The sequence below is a fragment of the Acinonyx jubatus genome, chromosome E4 (assembly GCF_027475565.1).
Source record: "Acinonyx jubatus isolate Ajub_Pintada_27869175 chromosome E4, VMU_Ajub_asm_v1.0, whole genome shotgun sequence".
In the NCBI taxonomy this organism is placed as follows: Eukaryota; Metazoa; Chordata; class Mammalia; order Carnivora; family Felidae; genus Acinonyx; species Acinonyx jubatus.
In genome coordinates this window covers 57,966,367-57,982,502 of record NC_069395.1, presented here as the reverse complement: position 1 = coordinate 57,982,502, position 16,136 = coordinate 57,966,367, and the positions used below count along the sequence as shown (strand labels likewise).

General features: G+C 42.4%; 2 protein-coding genes across 5 annotated transcripts in view; both read right to left on the bottom strand.

The window, feature by feature from the left end:
• The window catches only part of ADCY10 (adenylate cyclase 10), a 75,412-nt gene extending 68,982 nt beyond the window's left edge, over positions 1 to 6,430 (bottom strand). Inside the window, exons 1-2 of one of the 4 annotated variants that reach the window (XM_053209073.1) lie at positions 6,195 to 6,430; positions 461 to 666 (exon numbers count right to left, since the gene is read on the bottom strand). In XM_053209073.1, the coding sequence (XP_053065048.1) occupies positions 461 to 608 (148 nt within the window). In that variant the 5' untranslated portion in view covers positions 609 to 666; positions 6,195 to 6,430. Of the gene's footprint in view, positions 1 to 460; positions 667 to 5,138; positions 5,574 to 6,194 lie in introns of those variants that run through there. The other 3 variants (XM_053209071.1, XM_015062305.3, XM_053209072.1) reach the window with 3 other exon arrangements.
• Positions 6,431 to 9,722: 3,292 nt separating this feature from the next.
• MPC2 (mitochondrial pyruvate carrier 2) overlaps positions 9,723 to 16,136 on the bottom strand; it is a 29,940-nt gene continuing 23,526 nt past the window's right edge. Inside the window, exons 3-5 of the mRNA XM_027046161.1 lie at positions 14,706 to 14,790; positions 14,117 to 14,228; positions 9,723 to 10,042 (exon numbers count right to left, since the gene is read on the bottom strand). Of these exons, the coding sequence (XP_026901962.1) occupies positions 10,006 to 10,042; positions 14,117 to 14,228; positions 14,706 to 14,790 (234 nt within the window). The 3' untranslated portion in view covers positions 9,723 to 10,005. The remainder of the gene's footprint in view (positions 10,043 to 14,116; positions 14,229 to 14,705; positions 14,791 to 16,136) is intronic.

Genomic DNA, 16,136 nt, shown 5'->3' with positions numbered 1-16,136 from the left:
GCCAGCTACCTCTTGCCTCCAAATTTCTCACCTTGCACAGGGATGGCTGCAATTCCCTTAGCTGGTCTAGAACTTCCATCCCATGGTATTGAAAACATACAACATGTAAACACTTCTGAAGAGGTGACAAGTTTACCGTTAAGATGTAAACAACATCTGGAGGACCATTTCCTGAGGTCAAGTTTGCCTGGGATATGTATGGGGCTTGGGGACTAGAGTCAGTGCTGTCGGGACACTGGAGTCTAAAGTTCCAGGCATGGGACTGGGGCATCTCAAAGGTTTTCCCATGACTGGACATGTTGGGTAAGGGAAGACAGGAGGGCCAGGTACACAGGCTGTCCCTCTCCCTCCTGTTTTCTCCGTAGCGATATCCGTAATAGTGCAAAAGCTCAAAATGGGCCACCCCACTCTGCAATCGAGCTGTGCGTCCACCCACATGAAAGATTCCCTTTGTGCTTGCCTGAAATATCAACAAACATCAGGACTCCATCAAAATAATCCACAGAGGGTCGCTCTGGAGAGAAGTCTCCATAGACAATGAGGTCTGGTAAATGCGCGGCTATTCTGACGATGGCCCGGTCCTGGGATTCTTCTCTTCGAGTGCTCATGTTCAAGGCAAGTGTTCAGGAGTTTATGGTCACAGCAAACAGTCCCCAGATAGACCTTCTGGAAAGAAAAGCTGAGAATGGAGGACATCTGACATATTCATTTACTCGTTTTCCTATTCCTTTTTCTCCACCTGCGTTGTACTAAACTGTGAACGACACTTATTTAAGGGACTGAGTAGTGATAATGCCTGATGTGTGCAGTCATCCTTGCAAAGGGCCACTTTTCTATTCTGAGTACCCCTCACACACTGGGCCGCCAACCCTGAGCAGCTGTTACATGAACGAGCACCATTGCAAACAGGATGGGGTGAAAGAGGGCAGCCGAATGAGTCCATCCGTTTTCATGAAGGGATGAGCTGGTCAGTGTGCGAGTCGTGTTGCAGAGGGGTCAGCGGCACTTTTCACTCAGTCTACACCCCCTGTCCTTCTGTCCCCATGGGTCATCCTGCTCTCTCCCTCCCTTTCGTTCTCTCATCTTTTCTCTCTCCTTTTTGAGAATTAAAAAGTGTACACGTGGGTTTTGTGGGTGGATATTTATACAAAGGTGAGCGGCAAAGTATTACATACAAGCAAGAGATCAAGTGTATTTAAGGCACAGTCGTAAATAAACAGAGGAAAGGAATTCAAGGCTGTGTGTGTGTGTGTGCGCGCACGCGCACACACACACGCACAAGGTTTTAAACTGTAAGTAAAAGGAAATGTTGAAATTTCAATCCATTGCCCGGTTAGTTCTAAGAAAACTAGAATTTCCCAAGGCCTTCCTTTAGCTGTTGGGGCCAATTAAATGTTCATGCCTGGATGTTGTAAAAATCATGCTCTACCACGCTGACGAGAAATAGCATACCCAACCTTTTTTCAGAGCAATCCAAGTTCCTGGAATAAGTGATACAGAAAAATAAAAGAGCTTAAAAAAAAAAAAAAAAGACGGGGGAAAAAAAAGGAACTGTTACTGACCATCAGGGAGGAACTGATTAGTAATTTCAACCAGACATACATAGGTCATATTGGGGTATGTGAGAGGATTAGAAGGAAAAGTGAGACAGTTTTTTTTTTTTTAAGTTTATTTTTTTGAGAGAGAGAGTGTGTGAGAGAATGTGCACGTTTGCACATGAGTGAGCGGGGGGAGGAGAAGAAGGAGAGGGGGACAGAGGATCCGAAGCAGGCTCTGCACTGACAGCAGAGAGCCCAATGTGGCTCCAACTCATAAACCATGAGATCATGACCTGAGCCGAAGCTGGATGTTTAACTGACCGAGCCGCCCAGGTGCCCCAAGACAGTTAATATTAGTATTTTTAGCAAACTTTAAAGTGTCTGGAAAACCTCTCAAACTGAGCACTAAATATTAGGTATTGAATGACCTTTAAAAGGAAAAGTCAAACTCAATTGTTAAGAAGTGAAGAGAGATACAGAAATGTGTAAATAGGGTTAAAAAATTAAAACATTCAATAAAAACCACAGCATGTACCAGGAACAATTAGTAGATCACATTAAGTCAAATAATTTCAGATAGTGAATTTGATAAGTGTTATATGAACTTACAAGAGGGTGGGAGAAGACTGAATTTCCAGAATAAACTGAGACTTAGGAAAAATGCTTAAGAAAACTTAGAGGGAGTTTTAAGCTTTATTAAAAGCAAAGAAATCTTTAAAAGAGGAAGAAGGGCAAAGCTTCTGCCTTCTTCACTACAGAGAATTGAAAAGTGTAACAAATATTGCTAAGAAAGAATTGAACTCCAAGCTAAGAAGGTAGTGATAAAGCACCCAGGCATTAAAAAATTTTTTTTAATGTTTATTTATTTTTGAGAGACAGAGACAGAGACAGAATATGAGCGGGGGAAGGGTAGAGAGAGAGAGACAGACACAGAATCCAAAGTAGGCTCCAGGCTCTGAGTGGTCAGCTCAGAGCCCCATGTGGAACTCAAACCCACGAACTGTGAGATCATGACTCTAGCTGAACTTGGACGACCAACCAACTGAGCCACCCAGGCACCCCAAGCACCTAGTCATTTTAAATAAATTCAAGGAGCCAGCCCCAGATAACCTATAAACACAAATACTGAAATACTGGACAGATGTAATCTCAAGAACAAGAGAGGAGCTGGAAAACTGGAGGTGGGCACATTCTCTTCTGAATTTCAAAAGATGAGGCTACAGGGGCCCCTGGGTAGCTCAGCCGATTGAACATCTGACTTCGGCTCAGGTCACGATCTCACAGTTTGTGGGTTTGAGCCCCATGTCGGGCTCTGCGCTGAGAGCTTGCAGTCTGGAATCTGCTTCAGATGCTGTGCTCCCTCTCTCTCTCTCTCTCTCTGCCCCTCTCTGCTTGTGCTCTCTCAAAAATAAATAAACGTTAAAAAAATTTAAAAAAAAGATGAGGCTACAGAAAACATAGACTGGTAAATATAATGTATCAGTCAGTATAAGCTAGGTCATGCTTCGTTAACAAACACTCCAAAATCGCAAGTAAAGAAGGGCTATTTCCTGCTCATTTCTTGCTTGTGCTACGTATCTTTTGTAGGTCATCTGAGGCTTTCCTCTAGTGATGCCTTCACTATGGGATCCGGGCTGGGACATTCTGGATGCCAAGACAGTGGGAAGAAAGGATTAAAGGGACAGATTCATTCTTAAAGTGTCCTCCCAGAAGTAATATATTTCTCCTTCCACTCACATGACCTTGGCCAAAGAAAATTATGAGAACACGATTTCAGATAAGTGAAGTGCAATTCTACCGTGTGTGAGAGAGCTGGCATATTTGTGATAATCCAAATATTTGTTAATACGTGAGCACGTAGATAAGCAAGAGGGATTTAAAAGGAGTCAAAATGGATTCAGAGCCAAGAGCAGAGTTCTTTCCTTTTTTTTTAAATTTTTTTTTTCAACGTTTTGGGACAGAGAGAGACAGAGCATGAACGGGGGAGGGGCAGAGAGAGAGGGAGACACAGAATCGGAAACAGGCTCCAGGCTCCGAGCCATCGGCCCAGAGCCCGACGCGGGGCTCGAACCCACGGACCGCGAGATCGTGACCTGAGCCGAAGTCGGACGCTTAACCGACCGCGCCACCCAGGCGCCCCAGTTCTTTCCTTTTTTGAAGTTACTGAATTTTTAAGTCAAGAGAAAGCCGTAGATAAAGTATATCTTGACTTTAACAAGATTTTAATGGCCAAATTTCTCACATCCTTATGGGTAAGACACAAAATTTTAGGAGTGATAAACACATAGTTCTCTGGTAATGCAGCTAACAGTCCTACCTAAAGGACACTGATTTGTGTTGTAGTGTCCATTCAGAGGGGAGCCTCTACGGGCACACTAGAGGACATCTTTAAAGATGTAATTGGAGAGAGAGCCAATGAACTGAATGGCAGAATCAGGATCTTAAAATGTCTTCATTGACTAAAATAATAATGACATTTCAGAAGAATAAAGGCAAAGTGCTATACATAGAATTTTAACAAAATCAAATGCATAGGCACATGGTACGAAAACTAGATTTACTGCAAATTCCGTGTTATCTCTTAAAAAACATTTTTATGGGGTGCCCGGGTGGCTCAGTCGGTTAAGCGTCCGACCGGCTCAGGTCATGGTCTCATGGTTCGTGGGCTCGAGCCCCGTATCGGGCTCTGTGCTGACAGCTCAGAGCCTGGAGCCTGCTTCGGATTCTGTGTCTCCCTCTCTCTCTGCCCCTCCCCTGCTCATGCTCTGTCTCTGTCTCAAAAATAAATAAAACAATAAAAATAAATAAATAAATAAATAAATAAATAAATAAATAAATAAAAACATTTAAAAAGTTTTTAAACAGTGTAAAGTCCCCAACTGAGCAAACTTGGAAAGTGCTGGACTTCCTCGCGAGGGGCACAGCTGCCTCGCCTTCCAGACTGTAGTGAATCTTATCTTTAATGGAAAGATGATTGCTAAGATTCCATTGTTTTAAATAAGTTGATTTGAGGACTTGGGCAGGTTTTCTTAGGTTTATGATTACCAGGCAAGAAATTAGATTCATTTGGCCACGAAAATGACAAACGTATGAGGAAAAACGGAATAAGAAAATGATTTGTCCGTGGGCTGAAGAGGCAAAGACATCTCAAATGAATCCCTGAGAGTTTTTCTTGGGAACACTCCTAAGAAGACAACAGACAATTTCTAATTTAGAAGGCTTAGATTAATATTTACTCTGTGACACATACCACATTTTAACGTATTGATAGGTTGCCTCAAAACAGCACTGTGGGGTAGGCCCCACTCCCATTTATAGATGCAGAAACTGAAGTTCAGAGAGATTAATTTGTCTTGGTCCACACTGCTGGAAAGCCCAGGTCTCTGGGATTTAAATGTCCATGTTGTTTCTATCACACCTGCTACATCCCATTTGTGTTTTTGTTTTTTAATATAATTTATTATCAAATTGGCTTACATACAACACCCAGTGCTCATCCCGACAAGTGCCCTCCTCAATGCCCATCACCCATTTCCCCCCCTCCCCCACGCCCCCAAGTCTGAAAGAGTAAGCAGGCGGTTGAGACCCCCAAAGACCTACCGAGAAAGAGTTTCGTGAAAGAAAGGAGTGCGCAGTTCTGTTCTACTCAAAACTCAGCAGTATCCACAAATGAGAATGAAATTAAAGATCAGTTATATCCATGATGGTTTCTCTAAATACATCCTCTAGAAACTTCTGTAGATTTCAGCTTTCATCCAGTTTTTCACCACTCTGTAAAACCGGGTTTTACAAGAGTCCAAAGAGGAGATATTCTGAACTGCAAGGGATAATATCGTGAGGAAAGCTTGCCAGACCACTCTAGCCAAGGCAACTCGTCCTCTGTGCTATTAGGGCACTTAGAGTCTATAAATGCATTAAATGTGCCTTATTTCCTATTTAAATGTCCTTACTTATCTATTGCTCTCTTGTCTTCCTGTGCATTGTAAACTCCTCTGTTTTAGAGACCCTGGTCTACACGTCCCCGTTTCTTCCAGAGCATCTTCCTACCCCCCCCCCCCCCCCCCTACACGGTAGGCACTTGCTATGTGAGGAGGCTATCGGGTGAGCGGCTGTAGGAGGTAAAGACAGCCTGCATCCAGGATAAACAGGATGAGGCCACATTTAAGACTTCAAGTTTTTTTTTTTTAATTTTTTTTGACGTTTTATTTATTTTTGAGACAGGGAGAGACAGAGCATGAACAGGGGAGGGTCAGAGAGAGAGGGAGACACAGAATCTGAAACCGGCTCCAGGCTCTGAGCTGTCAGCACAGAGCCCGACGCGGGGCTCGAACTCACGGACCGTGAGATCGTGACCTGAGCCGAAGTCGGCCGCTTAACCGATTGAGCCACCCAGGCGCCCCAAGACTTCAAGTTTCTAACCTTACTTAAAAGCCCGACAGAGATATATACATCATGATTATCTATCTATCTATCTATCTATCTATCTATCTATCTATCTATCTATCTATCATCTATCTACCTACCTACCTATATACCTATCTGGGATTCCTAGCCCAAGGATTCCCCACTTTCCTCTAAGCTCCAATACCTGTCTTCCCAGAGGGCAGCCCTCACCTTTACCTCTGCAACCGTTCTTTCTACTGACATGCCACATACCTCTTCTTCCTCCAAGGCTGAGGAGAAGCCAGGGCCTGGATCAGGTACTAGATCTTTCGGGGGTGCTTTAAACAGGAGATGGGTCTGGGCGACATTATTCTGAAGCCAGCAGAAGGGCTGTGTCCCCTTAGAGCTGACCCACAAAATGACAGTTTTGTCTAAAAGCCGTTTTCCAGGCCACACCCTCATCAGAAGGTCATTGTTTCCCCGCTCACTGACCCTGCTCCTGATTGGCTGGCCCTGCCCTCCCCTCCCCCACCAGTCCCAGTGACCTATTGCTCCTATAGGGACTGGTTCTTTCCGGTTGGCAGGTAGGACAAGTGGGGCAAGGGTCAGGGAGACTGATATGACCCCCGAGTAGTTTTCACGTCTCTTTCTCTGACCTTGTGGAGGGTGGTTGAAATTAGGCAATAGTTTGTAGGTGGTTATTATAAAGCCACGGATCTCCAGAATAAGCAAACACCCAATTTGGTTATTGATTGATTTACCAGGACTATGAAATTTACCAGTTACAATGCATTCAGTACTTACTCTTCAGGCATTTCTGTGAGGCAGATTTTTGTGTGAAGAATTACGTACCTGTCTTTTTTGATCGGTTAAGTGCACGCTTCTGACCTCATTTACCCCAAAGGTAACTTGTGGTCCAACGTTGGCACTGGATTTGGGTTTCTCAATCCAATATGACACCGGCAAAATCTTTTAAGTGGGTGGCATATTTTCCAACAGCTTAAGTCATGTTTTGATTTCCTAGCTGTTCTTACGTATGTCATAACTACACTTAACATTTAGTGACACGTATGTAAAACTTGAATTTAAGAAAGTTGAACGGAAAAAGCAAGGAATCATTCTCAAGCCCAGCCCTCTAACTGAATTTACTGTGTGCTCCAAAAAGTTGTAAAACACAGTTGTCTTAACGGAGGAAGAGATTCCTTTAATTATGTCTGTCGAGAACATTTTCTGATGTCAGTTGTGGAAACCGGTCTTAATATAATTAGAATCATACCTCATATAATTAAACAGACCCCTTAGGGAGGAAGCCGTGTTAACATCAGTGTTTTCTATTTGTGTTTCATTATGTAAACAAGCTCCTGTTTTGCTTCATGGAGAGGAACCTGGGCTCCCAGGTCAGGCCAACCTTTCCTGACTGTTTGAACAACTTTAAAGAGAGACAATCTGTTTACTAGGCAGAAATGAGTCAATGTTGCTTTGAAATGAATGCCAAACCACAAGAAGATTAGGTTAAAGAATTTATCTTGAGTATGCTCCACCCTGCCTCTGGGTCCCCCGCGCCCCCACCCCAAGCAGCTTGTTTTCTGCTTTAACCTGTGGAAGTCTTAGAAATTCCAATAGTCACTACCCCAGAAGGTGTGCAAATAGGGGTAACATGGCCCACCTTTTTTGCAGGTATACTTTGGTCTAAGTACTTTTGGGGTCTACCTTCAATTAATAAGCTTACCGTTTTTCTGAAACTTACTACACTTAATTTTGTGTTAAAACGTTATTTTGATTGAGCTTTACAACAATCTTATCAAGTAAATACTCTCCTCACCCCATTTCACTCTTGGATATATACTAAAGCCCAGACACAAAGGGTAATAAGGTTTCACAGTTAATATGTAGCAGAGTTGAGCTGAAACACCCTGGGAACTCACCTAATGAAGTTTTGGGGACCAGTTAGAAATTTTGATAGAGAATTCAACTCAACAGGACTGATCAAGTGATTTGCACCACTGTGAAAAGTACCTCTACGGAGCTCAGTGCCTACATTGGTAGCGAGGGCTTCTGGTATATAAATTCTCCTAGATTTTCGAAAATAGTTGTGAAACTGGTCAGTGGACTATGTGTTTCCAATGTCAGCAAGAGTTAACTAGACTCTTAATTTTTAGGATTCAATAATGGGATGGATGAGAGTTCTGGGCATAAATAAAAGGATGAGCTGATGGTCTGTCCATGGAACTTCTGAGAACCAACAGGAAGATAATTGTGATTGTATCTAAATGCTACAATTAATTTGACGAAGTGGGGCTTAGAAGAACCCATTTAGGAAAGAGCAGGTTTTAATGAAAAGAAAGAAACATCACTTCAACATATATATTTTAATAAACTTTTTTGTGTCTATGCCATATTTCGTAATAGATGTTTTTCTTAAAGGTTTAACCCTAGGAAACACATACACACGTGCTCACACATGCCAAACTAATTCAAACAGCATGGTTTATACAAAGAAAGCAATAATGGGGCACCCGGGGGGCTCAGTCAGTTAAGCGTCCAACTTTGGCTCAGGTCATGATCTCACGGTTTGGGAGCTCGAGCCCTGAGCTGGGCTCTGTGCGGATAGCTTGCTTCGGGTTCTGTGTCTCCCTCTCTCTCTCTGACCCTCCCCTGCTCATGCGCTCTCTCAAAAATAAACATTAAAAAAAGAAATTGGACTCTTCAGGACCTCTTTACTTCTGTGTCACATTCTCTAATCCTTCCTCCTCGAAGGTGGATTACAGGGAAGGGATAAGTGATTAAAAAGTGCAAGGTTTTCACCGGTAATTGCCTCGATGAGTTAAATATATTATTTAAAAAGTTCTTGGGGCACTGGGGTGGCTCAGTCGGTTAAGCGTCCAACTTCGGCTCAGGTCATGATCTGGTGGTTCGTGGGCGAATCCATGGTGTGGAGCCTGCTCGGGATTCTGTCTCTCCTCTCTGCCCCGCCCCCACTTGTGCGTGCGCACGCGCGCGCTCTCTCTCTCTCAAAAATAAACATTAAAAAAAAATGAATAAAAAGTTCTTTTTGTCATTGCTTCTTCAAACTTAGAAATAACTTGCTTTGCTGATTCCTTTGACTACAGTTCTGCCCAGGACGTGCTCTAGTAGGATTTTCAGAAGGAAGCTCAGTACTCCAAACTGGAGCTCCAATCAAATAGGATATTGATTATATTTCTAGCACGGAGTAGTCTATGTCCAGTCTCTCTCTTCAAAATGGGGACAAAGGTCACACGTTTACACAAAGCTGACTTGGGGCGCCTGGGCGGCGCAGTGGGTTAAGCGTCTTGATCTTGGCTCAGGTCATGAGCTCGTGGTTCAGGAGCTGGAGCACTGATGGCGTGGTGCCTGCTTGGGATTCTCGCTCTTCTGCTCTCTGCCCCTCCCCTGCTGGTCTGTGCGCACTCTCTCTCTCTAAATAAGTAAGTAAACTTAAAAAAATTTAAAAAAGGAAAGCCAATTTATGTTCCAGGCATTCTACTAGGCACTTTGATTTGCCCAAAGTCATAGATTATAAACCATAGAGCTGGGATTCCAACTTAGGACTGGAGAGCCTTTTCGGCCACATTCTATCAATTATTGACTGTAATTCAATAACAGAAATCTTTTGTTACTCTGTAGCCATACAAGAATTGCTAGCATTCCACTACCCATTTCTCACTCTCTTTAGCTCTATTTCCTTTTACTTCTAGCTATTTCACCACCCTTCCCTGTAAAAGAGATAATTTAACCTTTCAACTCTCTCTGGTTGAGTAGTACAGAAGAAAGCCAAGGGTATGTAGGAGCAAGTATGATTTATTTGCGGCAGAGAGTAGAAAAAAAATGTTACTAATAGCCATAGATACATTCCTTAAGTCATATACAAAGAAACACTGTTATTAAAAGTTTGTTTTATTTTTCTGTGAAATTGAGTATTAGCCCCCAGTTTACAGTCTTTTTTTTTTTATGGCTTCCAAACATTAGCACAGTTAATATCACCTCATCAATAACCAAATAATAAATCAAATTAGTCCCAGTGGTTATATGCCCACATCTAGATTGTTCGGGTGGTCAGGAACTCTTAGTTGTTTGCTTTAGCTTTTAGTTCTTGGTTATATCTATAAAGGAAACAGAAAAAGAATAATTATGCATCACCATAGATAACTATGTAATAAGAAGGGAATGGGAGGCATATTCCCTGTCTCCTTTCTCACTAGTCAAGAGGCTGTATGGTTTTGGCTACAATCTTCTCAGGGGCTGGTGGGTGAAACAGGCAGAAGGGAAAGTGACCTAAGGATTTTATTTGCATCTGGCTTCCAACTGCCAAAAAGTTTCAACAACATAACTGACAAATAGCTTCCTATACAAAAGTCTTATTTTGGTATTTTTATTCTTGAATTATAACAGTGTAACAAACATGTGAACATACAAATAAAATTTAGCAACATGTGGTCATCTGGAACTTTATAATCATGGAACATCTTTCCTAAGAATAAAATGAATTGGGAATGAGATCCTAAGCACTAAAAATAAAATATACTTTTTAAAAAATAAAATAGACTTTTGTGATGCTGACAGGCTACTGAGTTTTTAGCAGTTTGTAGACACTGGGTTAACAGAATAGTAAAGCTAAGGCCTATTTCTTCAATTCTCATTAATCCAAAGAAGAATTAACCACCAAGTTAGAGTCTTTCCCTTCTACAACACCCAGAGCTTCATTTACTATTCTGTCCCAGATTATAAGGGTGGAGAATAGAGCACAAGAAGTAACTTTTTCCACGAAGTCTACCAGAATCCCAGATTTCTCTAAAGGTTCTGATTTCAAATATCCCATGGTGCCTGTCTAAATGCTCCAGAGTCCAACACTTATATTTTGAACTAAATCTCCCAATCTACTGTTGTGACTGAAAACAGTGCTGAAAATCCTTTTGTCAAACTGTATCTGTGTTTCCACTTTAGAGATAATAATTCCAAATGTTGCATTCAGTGTGTTTGCAGCCCTCCCATTATGGCTTAATATAAAGTTAAAATGCAACGGTGGATGAGAAAAATACTCGTGAAGAAAGTCACCGTACAGACTGAAGTTTCTATCAATACAAGTAAGCTCTAAAAATGCTTTTTGGATGTGCGGTAGAACAAGTGAGTGATTCATCATCCATCCATTCTGTGCTAGAGGATAATGAAAGGATTCACATGTCAAGCTAGGATAGCAAAGATGAGAAAAATGAAGGACAGAACGCCTTCTGAAAGGAAGGCAAATTATAACTGAATATTGTCCATTTCTTTAGTATGGAGATCATTTAATTTTTTTTAGCCAAAGAGCACTGTTTTGCAATTTAGGAAGGTTCTGTGGTTCAAGCGAAGCCGGAGCCTTCGTCTACGCTGAGCTCGAGGCAGAGTGTGAACCAGTCACTGACAATATTAACTACTGAGTACAGACAAGCTTCGCAGACATAGTGGGCTCAGCTCCAGACCACCACGATAACGAATATTTTGTGAATGAATCTTCAAATGAATATTTTAGCTTCCCAGTTCATATAAAAGTGACATTTACGCTATGCTGTATTCTATTAAGTGTGCAATCGCAGTAGGTCTAGGAAAAAAAGTACATACCTTGATTTAAAAACATCGCTTAAAAAAACGCTAACCATCATCTATGTTTTCAGCAAGTCGTAATCTCTTCGCTGGTGGAGGGTCTTGCATCAACGCTGATGACGCTGACTGACCCGGGTGGTGGCTGCGGAAGGTTGGGGTGGCTGTGTTTTCTTAAAACAGGACAACAACGAAGTTGCCACATCAACTGACTCTTTCACAAATGATTTCCCTGGGGCATATGATGCCATTCGATAGCACCCACAGTGGAACTTCTTTCAAAACTGGAGTCTATCCTCTTAAACCCTGCCATCGCTTTATCAGCTACATTTATGTAATATTCTAAATACTGTACTTTGTTGTCATTTCAACAATCTCCACAGCACCTTCACCAGCAGATTCCATCTCAAGAAACGCTTTCTTTGCTCATCCATAAGAAGCAACTCCTCATCCATTCAACCCTGTGACTGCAACAATTCAGTCCCATCTTCAGGCTTCGCTTCTCATTCTAGTTCTCTTGCTGTTTCCACCAGATCTACAGTCACTTCCTCCACTGAAGTCTGCAACCCCTCCAAATTATCCACGAGGATGGAAATGGACTTCTTTCAACCTCTTATTCATGTTGATATTTTGACCTTTCCATGACTATTCTTAACGGTACCAGGATGGTGAATCCTTTCCAGGTTTTCAATTTACTTTGCCCAGATCCATCAGAGGAATCACTCTCTATGGCAGCTATGGCCTTACAAAAGATAGTTCTTAAATAAGAAGACTTGAAAATCAAAATGACTCCTTGATCCAGGGGCTGCAGAATGGATGTTGTGTTAGCAGGCATTAACACGTGAATCTTGTTGTACATCTCAATCGGAGCTCTAGGGTAACCGGATACATTGTACATGAACAGGAATATTTTGAAAAGAATCTTTTATTCTGAACGGCAGGTCTCCACAGTGGGCTTAATATTCAGTAAACCACGTTGTAAATCGAGGTGCTGTCACCCAGGCTTTGTTCCATTTCTAGGGCACAGGCAGAAGAGACTGAGCATTATTCTTAAGGTCCTCAGGATTTTCGGAATGGTGCATGAGCACTGACTTCAACTTAAAGTCACCGGCTGCATTAGCCCCTAACAAGAGAGTCAGCCTGTCCTCCGAAGCTTTGAAGTCAGGTATCGGACTTCTCCGTAACTGTGAAAGTCCCGGAAGGCATCTTCTTCCAGTAGGAGGCTGTGTCACCCACATTTAAGATGTGTTGTTTACCATCGTCGCCACCTTCGTCATCTTGCTCCATCTGCTGGGTAACTGGCTGCAGCTTGTCCACCAGAACCTGCTGCCCCACCTTGCGCTGTATGTGGCGGAGACGGCTTCTTTCCTTGACCCACAGGAACTGACCTCTGCTGGCTTCAGACTTTTCTTCTGCAGCTTCCTCACCTCTCTGAGCCTTTCAGAGAACTGAAGAGAGCGAGGGCCTTGCTCTGGATTGGGCCTTGGCTACCGGGAACGTCGTGGCCTTTTGATCATCTGTCCAGACCACTAAAACGTTCTCCGCATCAGCGATGAGGCTGTTAAGCTTTCTTATCGATCGTGCATTCACTGAAGTAGCACTTTTGATTTCCTTCCAGAACTTTCCCTCCGCATTCACAGCGTAGCGAAATATTCGGCACAAGAGGCCTACCTTTCGGCCTATCGCGTCGGCTTTCAGCCTACCTTCCTCACTAAGCTTACTTATGTCTAGCTTTTGACTTAAAGTGAGAGATGTGCATCTGTTGCCTTTCACTTGAACACTTAGAGGCAAACTGTAGGCTTATTAATTGGCCTATTTTTACTATTGTTGCGTCTCAGGGAACAGGGAGATCTGAGCAGAGGGAGGGAGATGGGGGAATGGCCCAGTCGGCGCAGTTAGAACACACAACGTTCATCAGTGAAGCTCACGGCCTCATTTGGACGTGCTTCGTGGACCCCCAAACAACGAGAGCAGTAAAATCAAAGATCACTGACCACAGAGCACCACCACAAGATTGTGAGGATGACCAAAATGTGGCACACAGACACGAAGGGAGAAATGCTGTTGGGAAAATGGCATCGACAGACTTGCTCGACGCAGGGTTGCCACAAACCTTCCATATGTAAAAAGCGCAACATCTCTGAAGCACAATGAAGTGGAGTGAAACGAAAATGTGGGACGCCTACAAACAGTTTTAAATATATTCATAGGATACTTTCTGACAAGACCCGTAGCCTCACGCCAAACATCATTTCCAACCACTACATAACCACACCCATTTTATTATCTATAATTGAAAGCGAGCGTTTAAAACGTTCATGGAGAAAATTACTTAGTATTTCATAAATCATGTCTGTTGTCTTAAGACAGATTCTGTGAATGGGCTGTATTTCTAGATACTACACAGTCAGATTTGAAACCTATGTAGCAAACATACTGCTTAACACTTTGAACTTAAACCCCCAGATTTTTCTAGAAATTTCTGCTTCAGGCCTATTCCATCTTAACATCATACATGAATCTTAAAAAAAAAAAAAAGGCACTGCCATCTGGGTGGCTTCTGAGGCAGATTTCTCTTTTTACACCTTTGGTGGGCTTACCTCCAAATACGAAAGAGCTGAGAGGCCCCTGCTGCCCCCACGAAGAAATTAACAGCAAACAGACTCCAGTTTTTTGGAATAATTACAAGTGAGTATCTTGACCAAATAAACCCTGTTGAAACAAAAGATTTTTTTTTTTTTTAAAGCACAGGTACTGCTGCAATATCTTTTGAACATTCTGTATTAGAGCAACATAATTATAAGACCGTGACAACATAAAGCAGGATAAAAGAAAAGCTATGCTTTGAGACTTTAATAAAGTTGCTATAATTCAGTGTTACACAAAATACGCAGTTCTTACATCAACAGGGAATCTTTACAGGGCAAATGAATATTAACCAACTTTTTTTCCTACTTGCAAAAATATGTTCGTGGTAAAACCAACAAACAAACCAAAAACCCACGCAGATACTTATTCACAGTAACCCTCTTATCGAATAATTAACTGCCCAACGAGAACACTGTTAATTCCTTTGTGTGTGAGTGCATGTGCGTTTCAAACATTAAACCGTTAAATAAATTGATGTAAGACAAAAACAAAAATACTGAATGCCCTAAATGGAACAGGGAAAATACTCATTTAATTTACCTGTAGCCATGAGAACAGCAGACTGAGCTGTGCTGAGTTTCTCTGCAGGTCTGGCCATGTCAGCCAGCCCAGCACACACGAGGCCCTGGAGAGACACATTAACACACAGCAAGAAAAACAGCCTCATGAGTGTGCAGTAATAATTCTTCATTTTATTTATTTATTTTTAATGTTTATTTATTTTTGAGACAGAGAGAGACAGAGCATGAACGGGGGAGGGGCAGAGAGAGAGGGAGACACAGAATCGGAAGCAGGCTCCAGGCTCTGAGCCGTCAGCCCAGAGCCCGACGCGGGGGCTCGAACCCACGGACCTTGAGATCGTGACCTGGGCTGAAGTCGGATGCTCAACCGACTGAGCCACCCAGGCGCCCCAATAATTCTTCATTTTAAATAACACATAAAGTTTCAGAGATTTCCACATGATAGTAGCTATGATTTTAGTATCCGCGCATTAATATATACGTCACCAAAAACTACAATGAGTTCAGGGCTGCTTTTTGCATTTGTGTCTTGTTAACCACATCAAGTGGCCTCATATATTTGAAAATTAGTAGTGTGTGCGTATTCTTTTTTAATTTCGTTAAAAAAGTAACTATGTTTGAAAGTTATTAAGAGAGAGAGAGGGAGGAAAGAGACAGAGCATGAGCAGTGGAGGGGAAAAAAGAGAGGGAGACACAGAATCTGAAGCAAGTTCCCGTCTCTGAGCTGTCAGCATTGGGCCCGATGCAGGGCGTGAACTCGTGAACCGTGAGATCATGACCTGAGCAGAAGTCAGTCTCTTAACCAACTGAGACACTCAGGTGCCCCTGCGTGTGTGTATTCTAACAAATAATACTTTTTTCCACATATGAAATTATATATATATATATATATATTTTTTTTTTTTTGGCTCTCAAAAAATTTGCATGAGTGGGGGAGGGGCAAAGGGAGAGGGCAAGAGAGATTAGAATCCCAAGAGGGTTCTGCACTCAGCATACAGAGCCTGATACAGGGCTTGATCTCATGGCTGTGAGCTTGTAGCTTCAACTGAAATCAAGAATTGGATGGATGCTTAACTGGCTGACCTGACCACCCAGATATCCCATAGTTATATATTCCTTTTTTTAAGAAAATGTTTATTCATTTTTGAGAGAGAGAGGAAAAATGAGCATGGGGGAGGGGCAGAGAGAGAAGGGGACAGAGGATCCGAAGCAGGCTCTGTGCTGATCGCGGCCAGCCCGATGGGGGCTTGAACTCCTGAACCGCGAAATCATGACCTGAGCTGAAGTCAGATGTTCAACCCATTGAGCCACCCGGGCGCCCCCAAAATTATATATTCTTCATACATGTTGGAAACCACTGGTGTGGTGGATGCCTAAAAGCTGTTTAGGCATTTATGTAATTTGTATAGCGTCCTCCTTTCATGTTTTGGTCAGTGTTAATTCTTTTCTA